The sequence below is a fragment of the Micromys minutus genome, assembly GCF_963924665.1.
Source record: "Micromys minutus genome assembly, chromosome: 16".
In the NCBI taxonomy this organism is placed as follows: Eukaryota; Metazoa; Chordata; class Mammalia; order Rodentia; family Muridae; genus Micromys; species Micromys minutus.
The window spans coordinates 53,052,047-53,064,706 of NC_137985.1; the positions used below are offsets into that span (position 1 = coordinate 53,052,047).

At 49.1% G+C, this 12,660-nt stretch overlaps 1 protein-coding gene across 1 annotated transcript in view; it reads left to right on the forward strand.

Moving 5' to 3' along the window:
* ITGA11 (integrin subunit alpha 11) overlaps nucleotides 1-12,660 on the forward strand; it is a 97,953-nt gene that overhangs the window by 58,402 nt on the left and 26,891 nt on the right. The window contains exons 8-11 of the mRNA XM_080930283.1: nucleotides 5,759-5,903; nucleotides 6,303-6,468; nucleotides 7,925-7,995; nucleotides 12,490-12,634. Coding sequence (XP_080786409.1) covers nucleotides 5,759-5,903; nucleotides 6,303-6,468; nucleotides 7,925-7,995; nucleotides 12,490-12,634 — 527 coding nt within the window. The remainder of the gene's footprint in view (nucleotides 1-5,758; nucleotides 5,904-6,302; nucleotides 6,469-7,924; nucleotides 7,996-12,489; nucleotides 12,635-12,660) is intronic.

The following is a 12,660-nucleotide window of genomic DNA, read 5'->3' on the forward strand; positions in this document are numbered from 1 at the left end:
TACACCTCCTCATCCTTTCAAATAGTGCCACTCCCTAAGCATTGAAATGTATGAACCTATGGGGGCTGGTCTCATTCAAACCACCACAGATCAGATCTCCTTTTCATGGAATTTCTTCCCATGAGCCTCACAATACGGGCTCTGTGTCAAAACCACAATGCAAGTGATTTTATACTGGGGACCCTTCTGTGGTACAGTGACCTGAATGTTAGCTTCTGACTGCAGCTCCAAGGATGTTTAACCTTAAAGGGGTGTTCTGACTATCCGCAAACATTGCTACCCAAATTCAGCTGCTGTCTTCCTTAGTTACTTCAAAGTTAACTCCCTAGCCTACTTGTTACCATATTGTGGTACTGAGGGGTTCCCAAGACCCCCATCAGAGCCTGGAGACTGCTTATGACCTAGCCAAGAGGACCCTGAGTATGACTTTTAAAGTGTTCCATTACCAAAGCAACTAACCAAAGCCCAGGCCCTGCAAAGGTGTGGTTCTCCATGATGGAGGACCAGCCAGGTCAGATGGAAGAAAGGCAGTTGGGGAGCAAGGTAGCATGCAGCCAACTTTGGAGAACACATTTTGTCAAGGTCTATAGGCTACAGAAAGCAGAGGTTTGGGGGTGTAGTTCAGTTGGAAAGGTTTGCCCGGCATGGATGAAGCCCTAGTTCAAACCCCAGCACTGCATTAACTGGATCTAGTAGTCTGAAAGCCTGTAATACCAGGATCAATGGGATAGTGTCTGTCTGAGTAAAGCCTTGGTTTCAATCCTGAGCCCCTGAGCAGCTGAGGAAGGAAGAGAGGGAAGGAGGGAAGAAGATATAAAAAATAGAGTGTTGGTTCTGAGTGCAGAATCTGTCTATATAATATGTGTCACTGGTGGCGTGTGACAGACAATTAAATTTAACTTCTGAGGTGATAAAGAGACTCACCCCAGAATGCACCCACTCAGCTACACGTTACATCTAAACCTCCACATGGGGATTTAGAAGCATATTCCAGTGAGGTCACTGCCAAAACCCTGCACTTACCCCTGCCCCACATCCCATGTAATCAACCGGGATTAAAGGTCTCACCGTCCAAGGCCTAAGCGCCTACACTGACAACAGGAAAACCACTTCTATTTTATGTTTCCACTGCACAGTTGTTAGTGTGACTCACTGAGATCACAGCCCCATTGCCTTACAGTTCCACCTTTCAGAGTCGGTGAATGTGTGTGGCAGAGCCCCACCGTATAAGGGCCATTTAGATGGAGCAGGATTTCATGTGGTCAGATCACACCTTTTCCAACCTCAGTGGGACCCCTGGTGATGTCACCACACAGCTCCGGAGCTTCTGCCTGTGAATAACACTCCTTTCACTCAATGATGGCTCTCGACTGGTCCTCAAAAGGAACGGGCAGCCATTTTGCTCTTTGGCCATCACTAGAGTGACAACTGAGACTTCCACAGTCTTTTCTGATGGCGATGATGGAAGCCAGTGACCACGGAACTGTCACTTCCCCATTCTGAAGCGAAGTGACTAGTGTGGGGATAAAGGTCACTGATTTGGGTTCATTTTGCAGCCACCCAACCTCAAATCCATGACGTGACATGACTCATAGGGCAATTTGAGCACCTTGGGGCTCAGGAGCACTACTGGGGTTGCAATCTCTGCCTGCAGCGATGTTTGCTAATGTTGGAACCTGCCATGTTTTTTTATCCCAAATTATAGCTAATGCTTTGATTGGTGGATTTATGGATTGATTTGCAGAACTTGAATGGAACCATGACTTAATTATTCTAGATAAGCATTCTGCAACTGAGTTGTATTTCCAGTCTTAAGTGCTTTTTCTTAGACAAGTCCTTGCTACATAGCCCAGGCTATCCTTGAGCCCCCAAGTAGCTGCAATTGTAGGTTTGTGCTACCAGACCCTCACCCTCTTAAGGTGAGCGGTTTTCTCTCCTCACTCGGTTATCTCCAATTTGTTCTGTTGTTGTTCACTTGGTTTTCTTTTGTGTTTTTGTCTTGTTTGTTTTTATTTTTTTTATTTTTTGGGGGGAGCTACTTCAAGGTCAAGATCTAAGCCACATATTCAAGGAGTTACAAAGATGGTAATCTGTGGTCCCTGACCTTGGTGGCTCCCAATCAAGGGCTCTGACAAGTGTTAACTCACATTTGAGAGGCATGACCTTGTCCAGGGAGGCCTGTCAATCGGGAGGCAAGTTGTCACCACTGAGTGGCCTTGAGCAGAATTGAATGTGCTGACCAACCGGGGGGCTGCAAGGGAGCATCGTGGGTTGAGTAGGCAGCTCTGAGGCCCAGTGCCTCAGAGATCAGTGCATGCCCTGCACCTTGTAGAAATCAGCAAAAGGCCCAGTGTGCACCGAGGGGAGGGAACAGTCACAGAAGTCACAGGGACCACCAAGAACCTTACCTCTGTCAAGAACTACACCTTTGGATAAAAAGATATATCAGCAGTTAAGAGCGCTGGTTACTCTTACAGAAGACCTAAGCTTAGTTCCTAGAACCCACGTGGTGGCTCACAACCATCTGTAACTCCGTTCCCAGGGGTTGATGATGCCTTCTTCTGACAACCTCAGACCCCAGGCACATACATACATGGTGCACATACCTACATGCAGACAAACACACATACACATAAATAAAAAATAAATGCTTTTTTAAAGGAGGGAAAAGAGACATGAAGGAAGGAAGGAAGGAAGGAAGGAAGGAAGGAAGGAAGGAAGGAAGGAAGGAAGGAAGACTTAGTCCCAGCCTTCCCTAAGAAATTTAGCCAGTGCTGGTTAGGGCAGGAAATGGGCTAAATGTTCACAGTGTCTGCTCTCTAGAACAGTGCCACCAGCTGCAAGTGTAAATTTCTTCTCAAAGAATTTATAATCCAGTTTACAAAGGAGAAAACCCAAGTCCCTTCACATAACACAAAATCACAATTTAAAATCCCACTGTGATGGACTCAGAGAGACACACACTAGTCACCATCGGAAACATGTTTCTGGGTTTATCTTGGCTCCACCCACAGTGAAATGTTGCCCTGTGCCAGACTGTTTATTACTTTTATTTATTTAGTGTGTGTACGTGCATATATATGACCACTGTTGCCATGGTGTGCATGTGGAGACCAGAGGACAGTTTGCAGGAGTCTCTTCCCTTTGTCTCCTCCTACCATGTCAGCCCCAGGGCTTAGACACAAATTGCCTGGGTTGGTGGCATGTGCCCTGAGGAGCCACCTCGCTGACCCCTGGTGACATACATTCTTGCATGGGGTTTTCTTCCTCTGTCTAACCCTTCAGTGAAGTCAGGGAAAGATCTAGAATCTCCTTCGAGAGAGCCATGCTGTGTGTCTCCCATGGACCCTCCATGACTCATACTAAAATTATTAGGCATTTTGTGAACCATCACATCCAGAATATGTTACAGCTGCTGAAAAAGTGTCTGGTGGCTTTTGCCCTTCCCAGCTTCCTTTCTACAGACTGAAGAAACTCTCAACTCACTCAGTCCAGGATGTGTGTTGCAGTAAACATGAAATAGTGGCTTAACCTTATATGCCACACTTTGCTGGCTCCTGCGGGGCCCTGTGGCACTGTGGGGATTTCTAACCTCTGCCTCTAAGAACTCAAGTGCAGATCACTCTGCCGTCCCTGTTGCTTCTCCCCTGGGTGGATAAGACTGCCCTGCCGTGTACAAACATGACTCCATAACCATTGACTTATTAAAGAGGTTTATATGTTAAATTCTCAGTCCACAAACCCTGTACACAATATACTTACAACCAGTGGACAAAGATATGAACTGCCCATCTATATCTATATGACATAAATAGATCTCCAATATCCACTTCCTTCAATCTCTTCCGCTCCTCCAGACTCTCCCTGCCTACCTCTCCGCTGTCCAATCACATATCGCCTTAAAATAAACCTACAATGTGTAACTCTCAAACCTAAAGCATCAGCCAATAGCCAGCCAACACACAAAGAGATGGCTCTGTATCCTAAGCCTTCTGGTCCTGGGACTTGATACTGTAAAACTTAAGTCAGTGGACCATCTTCCCTGCCCCACTAAGCACCAGAACCGTAGGAATGACTAATGTCTAATGTGACATTCAGTTTTAAATCTTTACTGGAAAAGTCTACCCGTGAGGCCAGACTCTTAGGCAAGACATGCCTGACTGAACCTCTCAATCTAAAAATCTGTAGATGCACCAAGAGCCAGTTCCTCATTCTTTGACACTGGATTGTCAGGTTAAGAGCCTCTTGGCCAGGCTGCTTGTGCTGACGAGAGATTTTTAAAAAGAAAATCAGAGAAATATTTTCTGGGAAATTGCTATTTAGTATTTCCACAAATAGAGTGGAAGGAAATAGGTGGGGACGTGAGACGTTTGTGCATCATCCCATGTGTGCTGTGGGCCAGAGGTTTTAGGATGTTAAATCCCTGGTACCCAACCTGCCCAGTCCTTAGGGAAGCAGTGTGCAACTCTGAACATCTGCTACACTGTTGGGAAAACCAGTGCCAGGACAGGGAAACGCTCAGCAGACAGAGTATTTACTGCTCAAGTCTGTGAGGACTAGGATCCAGATCTTCAGCACCTATGTAAATGCCAAGGAGACATGGTTGCCTGCCTGTAGTCCCAGTGAGAGTCAGAGATGAGGGGTCCCTAGAGCAAGCTGGCCAGACAAGTCAAAGACCCTGCCTCTGTGTGTATCCTGTAGAATGATCAAGAATAACACCTGATGTTGAACTCTGGTGTACACACAGACACACACACATACATACACACACATATGAATGAACACACATGTGTATAACATATCACACACGGAAAAGTAGAAAGAAAAAAGGAGAAAGGAAGGAAGGAAGGAAGGAAGGAAGGAGGGCTGGAGAGATGGCTCAGTGGTTAGCAGCACTGACTGTTCTTCCAGAGGTCCTGAGTTCAGATCCCAGCAACCACATGGTGGCTCACAACCATCTGTAGTGAGATCTGATGCCCTCTTCTGGTGTGTCTGAAGACAACTACAATGTACTTATATATTTTAAAAAATCTTTTTTAAAAAAGGAGGGAAGGAAGGAGATGTTGATCTGATTTCATGTGTCTAGACAGGGTACAGGATTTTTTAAAAGATGTTTAAATCTCCCACTAAGAGATTCTAACATGCGTGTGCAGCTGGGTTTCTAGCCACTGACTTATCTGATTCAGGGTTGCGCACCTGTGACCCCCCCTTCCTACCACCCTACCCATCAAAACAACAGGACTGTGACTCAAAGAGGGCTTACGCTTTTTAAACACAGCAGATCCGGAGCTGGGAGAAATGGCTCAGTTGGTAAAGGGTTTGCCACACAAGCTTAGGACCCAAGTTGATCTTCAGTGCCCACAGAGTACTGGCTGCATATCCCTGTGCTTGGGAGGCAGAGATGGGCAGATTCTGGCAACTACTGACAAGCTAGTCTTGGCAAGTCCGTGAGCTCCATGTTCGACACGAGAGACCTTTGTCTCACAAAGATTGATGGGAAAATGGTAGAAAGAGATACCCAATCAGCCTCTGGCTTCTACATTCAAATGTTCATTCTCACACACAAACATTGTACACATACACACATACTTGCACAGACACATCCAAAACCCAGCTGAACAGCTGGTGGAAGCCCCTTAGCTTTTGGGGTGCCCATGGGGACTCAGTTGTGGCTTCGGTAGCTGCCCCCTAGAGGAAGAACATCAGTCTGCTCCAGCCCCACATTTCTCTTCTGACCCACCCCTGCGTCTGGTTCCAGTTCAGAGGCTTTCCAGAAGGGCGGAAGGAAAGGGGCCAAGAAAGTAATGATTGTCATCACGGATGGGGAATCCCACGACAGCCCAGACCTGGAGAAGGTGATCCGGCAAAGTGAGAAGGACAACGTGACCAGATACGCTGTGGCTGTAAGTCCTGCCCTTGCCCGGACACACACACACACACACACACACACACACACACACTGGGATTCTAGAAAACCTGTCTCCTTAGCAATGGTTCAAGCTGTGTCCTCTTCCGAAGAACAGGTTGAGCAGAGTGTGGAGTGGATTTTTCTTCTTTTTCCAAGAAGTTTCAAAAAATAGGAAGTGCCCCGATCCTCCCAGATTCCAGAACTCCAGCTAACCTGGGGGTCTTATTGGCACCTCCAAAAATTCTTTTTCAGAATGCCAGTGGCACCTTGAGAAAGACTCATGGCTGCAGTCCACCTTGGAGTCCTGGGGTCGGGGTCTGTGGGTGTGTGGATAAGTCAGTACTATGTTCCATCTATGTTCCATTTTGTCGTCCCTGCCCCTGTTCCCTGGCAGGTCTTGGGCTACTACAACCGCAGGGGGATCAATCCAGAGACTTTTCTAAATGAAATCAAATACATCGCCAGTGACCCTGATGACAAGCACTTCTTCAATGTCACAGATGAGGCGGCCCTGAAGGACATTGTCGATGCCCTTGGGGACAGAATCTTCAGCTTGGAAGGTGACCAGCTTATACGTTTATACCTTAGTCCAAAGGCTATAATTTCACAGAGCACATGCCTTAACAGAAACCGTAGCTTTATCCAAACTGCCCACTAGTGGGCACCACTCTGCTGAATCTGAGTGGGCTGGGTTTTCTAAGACTACTGAAGATATTGCGTGCACGCCTTGTGTGTGTGTGTGTGTGTGTGTGTGTGTGTGTGTGTGTTGGGGTGAGGAGGTTGTAATAGAAGTGCTTATGACAGACTTACACTGAGAAATAAGGCACTGTTTCCCTAAATTCAGATTTCACTGTGTACTCTGTATTTTCTATATAAGCCTGTTTGAACCCAGCCTGACTCCATTTCCTGACACAGACCCTACGTGTCACAGGGTTTCACTCTGCCATTCCTATGTAGCTCAAAACCATAGCTGAGCCTGGGGATGTGGCTCAGTTGAGAAAGTACTTACTTAATACACATGAAACCCTGGTTCCAAGCACCAGCACTGCATAAAACAGAGCAAGGGGTGCCTGCCTGTGGTGGCAGGGGTTGCCAAATAAGGCCGTCCTTGGCTACATGGTGATCCTGGCTTATATGAAACACTGTCTCAAAAAGCAAGTGCAGCATCCGGACAGCCCCACAAAGAATCCCCGTTTGCAGAGACCTTGTTCTTGCCGTGTATTTCTGAGATGGACCACTCTCACCGGGGTTCTGTGTGATGGACTGCGCTCACATAGGACTCAGTGTCTGTGGGAGTTATGGAAAGAAATACAAGGCAACGAGCATCCCAGAGCTTGAGAGGTCTGCAGGGTGTAGAAATGGCACTCAGCAGACGAGCAAAGAGACCACAACAGCCTCCCACGCTTGGGCTTGAGCCTTGACACAACCCTGGGACTCAGAGTCAAACCAGCAGGCCCTCCTTTCGGTGATGAGAACAGTCTTGAAGACTTGCTTGTTCAGGGGCCCCTCTGTGGAGTGGGCGTTCAGCATGCGTGGCCTTTCTTGTGTGAGTCCACAGTGGTGACAAGCCTTAGGAACCAGCAACCAGATTCTGTGACCAATGGGAATGAGCAGCAGGAATAACTCTTTTTATCCTAAAACATACATGCATTTTACATGTTTTCGTTTGATGCCCCCACTACACACACACTTTAACGGTCATTTGTAAGCACATGTCTGCTACTTGGCTTATTCCAGGCTCTTTGCAGAATTGAGTAACTCTGTAGATGCACACAGGCATCCACACACACATAGAGACACACACATGCAGAGGCATACATACAAACACAGGCACACGCACACATGCACACTTCAATACTCATTGTTAACACGCAGTAACAAGGAGATGGTGAGGTAATATAGACCTCCCCTCAGGGTTCCTCTCAAAGAACCCCAGTTCCCAAGGTACCCCAGGAAACAGGACCCATGTGCTAACCAGTGACACACAGAGCTGACATCTTCTCATTCCTGTTTTAGGCACCAACAAGAACGAAACATCTTTTGGGCTGGAGATGTCGCAGACCGGCTTTTCTTCACATGTGGTAGAGGTACAGGGCCCTCTCGTCCTCTCTCCCTCTCACTCATCCTGGTCTAGCTGTCTTCCCACCCTCTATGGCTCTCTTGTCTCCTTCTCGATGTCTCTTTGCCTCCTCGAATCTTCTGAGGACTGGGATGGGGAAGTCCTTTCTATTGTCTCCTGCCTCCTTCAGAAGGCGGCTTACTGTACATGTTAAACACGCCCACCGGGCCACCACAAGAAGCAGGGTATGGCATGGAACTTCCTCCCGGGACCCAAAGTCTCGTTCTGTCCAGAGATTCTATGTAAAAACGAGGTCAAATGACATCAACTGCAAGTGCTTGACAGCATCAGGTGACCCGTGCAAGCTGGGGCAGCGCTTACATCCGTGCTGGGGAGGGTTACATCTGTGCTGGGGAGGGTTACATCCGTGCTGGGGAGGGTTACATCTGTGCTGGGGAGGGTTACATCCGTGCTGGGGAGGGTTACATCCGTGCTGGGGAAGTATCTCCAGGTTCCAGTTCTAGCAGGTGGCCTGCGAAACCCATCTCTCTTCAGACTCTGCATTGGACCATGGTAGTCCCCCAAAGTAAAGGCTGCAGGTGTCTATAACAGTGTGTGTTGTCAGGAGCCATGCTCACCTGAGACTTGGCTTGACAGGGACTGATGTCATGGTTGAACAACAACCATCCCGTCCCAAGAACCCAGTGCCTCTGCTCTCAGAGTCAGCCAGGTTGTTATAGAGACTGTGGCACCAGGTCTTTAGGGTCATCCAGGCTGCTGTGGACATGCGGTGTGCCCAGACTTTCAGCTTGACTCTGAGTCCTGGACCACAGTGGGTCTGTTTATGGGAAAGCTCGGAGTCATGGCTGGATTTGTTACTACAGCAAAATACCTGACAAAAGGGACTTAGTGAGGGTGGACGAGAGGGAGTGGAAGGAGGAGGATGGGAGGAAGGGGGACACAGGGCTTCTGGAGCAGGGAAGCTGAGAATGGAGTTATCTTCAGCCTGCTTCCTTTGCATTGTTGTCTTCAGCCTGCTTCCTTTGCTCAGTGCTGGCCCCACCCACAGGATGATTGACGGTGAGCCTTCCCAGTTCAGTTAACTCAGTCTAGACACCACCTCTCAGATACGCCCAGAGGTTTGTCTTCCAGGCCACTCTAGATCTGCCAAGTTGTCAATCAACATCAGCCACCACACCATGCCCTGACTCCGCCCCCAGAAGTGGGCACAAATGACCTCCGAAAGCTACCATCTGAAAATATGGTAGAGAAGCCGGAAGCTCCTGGGCCTGTTTAATTCTGTTCAAAAGAAAGATCCTCAGCCCATGGACTATTCTGAGAGCAAAAGAGAACGCCCAACTCTCACCTACTTCACTTTGGGAACCAGAGTCTGGGCTGTCAACAAGGAAAATTATATGCAGGACCCAAGCCTATGGCACTGACAAACCCCCAAGATGCTGCTGGGCATTCAGAGAGTCCCACTGTCCCAGGCCAAGAACAGAAAATTAAGGCCACAGGAAAAAACCCACATAGCCAGAAACTCTAGTTTGCAGAAAAAAAGAAGAACATCCCCCCCAAAAAAATGGCTACCAGGAAGGCTAGCTACAGATCCATGGTCAAACTTTGCACCACAGTTTGGAGTTGACGTTTGGAAATGAATGCAGAGATTACCCACCAGGAGTCTTAGTAGCTCTGTGAATGTGACCTCCCTGACAACCAGGGAACCAAGCTGCATGCATGTCTACGCCAGGAAACTTCTACAGGGATCCCCACCTCCAAATGGAGAACAGACTCAAGTCTAGGGCTCTAAGACCTTGGAGGAAGAGAGAGGAAATTATAAACCAGTGATGCTCCCTTACGGGGTGGGGGGTCCTAGAGAGTTCTTCCTACTCAGAGTTCCATGAAAGCGACAACACTTTGACCCTCTGCAGTAACACCCCACCCCCCACCCTGAACTAATATGGCTAAGAATGTCTCCAGATACTGCCAGGGTTACCTGTGAATCAGAACCACCCCAGACAGCAGCCAGGGCTCCACACATTCTTTGGAATGGTCCCTACAGTTAAGGTCATCCAGGTGGAAACACCCCGGGCTGGAAGCTCAGTGACCCATAATTCTAGGGTTGCTGGGAGACCATAAATGAGGAAATACAGACAGGCCCATGAAGAGACATAAGACGCCAGATGCCAAGTCTCCCCCAGATGATTCACCATCGTTCCCAGCTGGGCCACACGCCTTCCCTCCCCCACTGTGCTGGGCTTCCACCCATGGGTCTTCTGGATTTATTTTTTCCCCCAGACTCAGGATGCCTGGGGATGGGGGCAGGGGTGCTCTTGTGGGAAAGACTGTGACACGGGGAGATGTGTTTGGATGACCTTCGTGTGCACACTTCCTAGGCCACTTTGGGGAAAGATCTCCAACTGAAGATGCAAGGTTATCTGTAGCCAGGGTACAATAGATAGGACCATACTCCTTGCTTCTGAAGTCCTCAAACTCCATTCAGGGAGGGTGGAAAATATCCTCCCTGCAAAGTCAGGCACTGGGTGGAGCTGGCTTTTCCCAGGACACTAGAGGTCTACAAAAATCACAAGCATCTCTTCAAAAGCCTCGCCAGAAGCCACAAAATTGAGTGTGCAGCCACAAACCTTTTCTCAGCAAGCCGACGGGAAGAAAGGAGCCTCCTCCACCCTGAGGGGCTCAGGTGGGAAACCAGAAGCAGACAAGGGACAGTCTGGCCCCTCACAGGGCCCTTGTGGACTCCCGTGGGATCGGATGAGAAAGTAGTCCATCAAGAAGGAGAATACTCCACAATCGAGGAACGTGTGAAAAGCAGGAATTTGAGTTCTGGACCTCAGTCTTGGCCAGGCCCACTGGGCTTCCCAGCTGAGTGGAGCAGGGAGCTAACTGAAAAGCCTGCCTTCGAACAGAACATCAGGCTCTCCCCAGGACAGGTTATTTATAGTTGCCAAGGCATCCCACAGGGAAAGTTCTCCCAGAGAACTTGCCTTTTCAACTGTTGGATAAAATCTTGCCTTTTTAAAAATGGCAGGGGAACTGTGAACCCAGCCAGTCAGCTGGGCTTGTGGAGGGGCTGGAGTGAGGGTGGGGACTGTACCTTCCTGTGCTGCAAAACTTCAGAGCTGCTGTTGGCAGAGTGCTTGCCACGGATCAGGTCCTAGGTGCTATCCCTAGTATGTACATATAGAGAGGAAGGGAGGGAAAAAGGAAGGGAGGGAGGGAGGGAGGGAGGGAGGGAGGGAGACACACACAGAGGGGGGTAGGGGAGGGGGACAGAGAGGGGGAGAGAAGATCTCATAGAGCCTAGGCTAGCCTCAAAATTATTATGTAATCAGGATAGCTCTGATTTTAGAGCCCTCTCCTTTTACCCCATGAGTGCTGGGATTATAGTCATCCACCAACACGCCCAGTTTACAGAGTACAGAACCCAGGGCTTTGTGTTGCTAGGCAACCACTCACATCCCATGGTATCTTGAAGCCAGAGAACAACCCTGGGTGTCTTGTTTTGTTTTGTTTTGTTTTTGAGGCAGACTCTGCCACTAACCTGGATCAGCAGGCGGGGGCGGCCACTTCTCCCTCCCCAGCACCGAGCCTGCTGCACACGCCACCATGCTGGTTTGCAAGAGCTCTAAGGACTGAACGCAGGTCCTTGTCGTCCAGAAGCAATCACTTCCCCTCCTGGGCCATCTTCTCAGACCCTTAAACAAGAAGAAAGCCGTTTAGTAAAAGAAGACTAAAGCCCGAAGCTCAGATACAAAACAAGCCCCCTTTGCCCTGAGTCTCCCAGGAGGGTGTGGAGGGCTTCCTGTCTTCTCACCAGCCTCACCCGGTACTGCTGGCAGGAGAGGGTGCCGGACCCAGTTCTCAGGAAGTGATCAGATGTTCAGGAATATAGGCCCTTCCTGACTTCATACCCAGGCGTGGCAGCGAGCATTTCTCCTGCAGCCAATGCGTAGGCCAGAGGCATCCTCCAGGCTAGTGAAGAAACAAACTCCATGGCCCTGGCTCATCTACCCGACCCATCCCAATCCACTAGGCTTACGCTCTACCAAACAGCTCCCAGTTCCCAGAACGAGACTCTGCCTTCCCTCTGACTCAAGGTCAAGTGACAATCACTATAAAGGAGGTCACCTGTGGAAAGCAGGGCTGGAAGGCGTGTGGGTGGGCAGATAACAAGAGATCTGAGCCACTCAAAAGCCCAAGGAAATGTGGAGGATTTGCCCTGGGTTTGGAGTTTATTTCTAGAATGTTCCTTTTTCTCTTTTTTAAATTCATGCCCTTGAGGTCAGCTTGACCCATTTTTGTGCTTAGGATGAGATGGGGACAGCCTCTGAAGCTTGGTTATAAGCCAAGATCCTCAGCTGGAAGCTGGGTTTCTATGTTACCACCCCTGGCAAAGGCACCCTGGATGGCTAATGGGACCTCAGAGGTTGCAAGACCTGGGGTCCGTTCAGCAAACTGTCCCTAGAAACTGGGTCTGATGCCATGTTTCCTTCTGTACCAGGATGGGATCCTGCTGGGAGCCGTAGGAGCCTATGACTGGAACGGGGCGGTGCTGAAGGAGACAAGCACGGGGAAGGTGATTCCGCACCGAGAGTCCTACCTAAAGGAGTTCCCGGAGGAGCTGAAGAACCACGCTGCATACCTAGGTGAGGCCCTGGTACAGAAGGTGCGA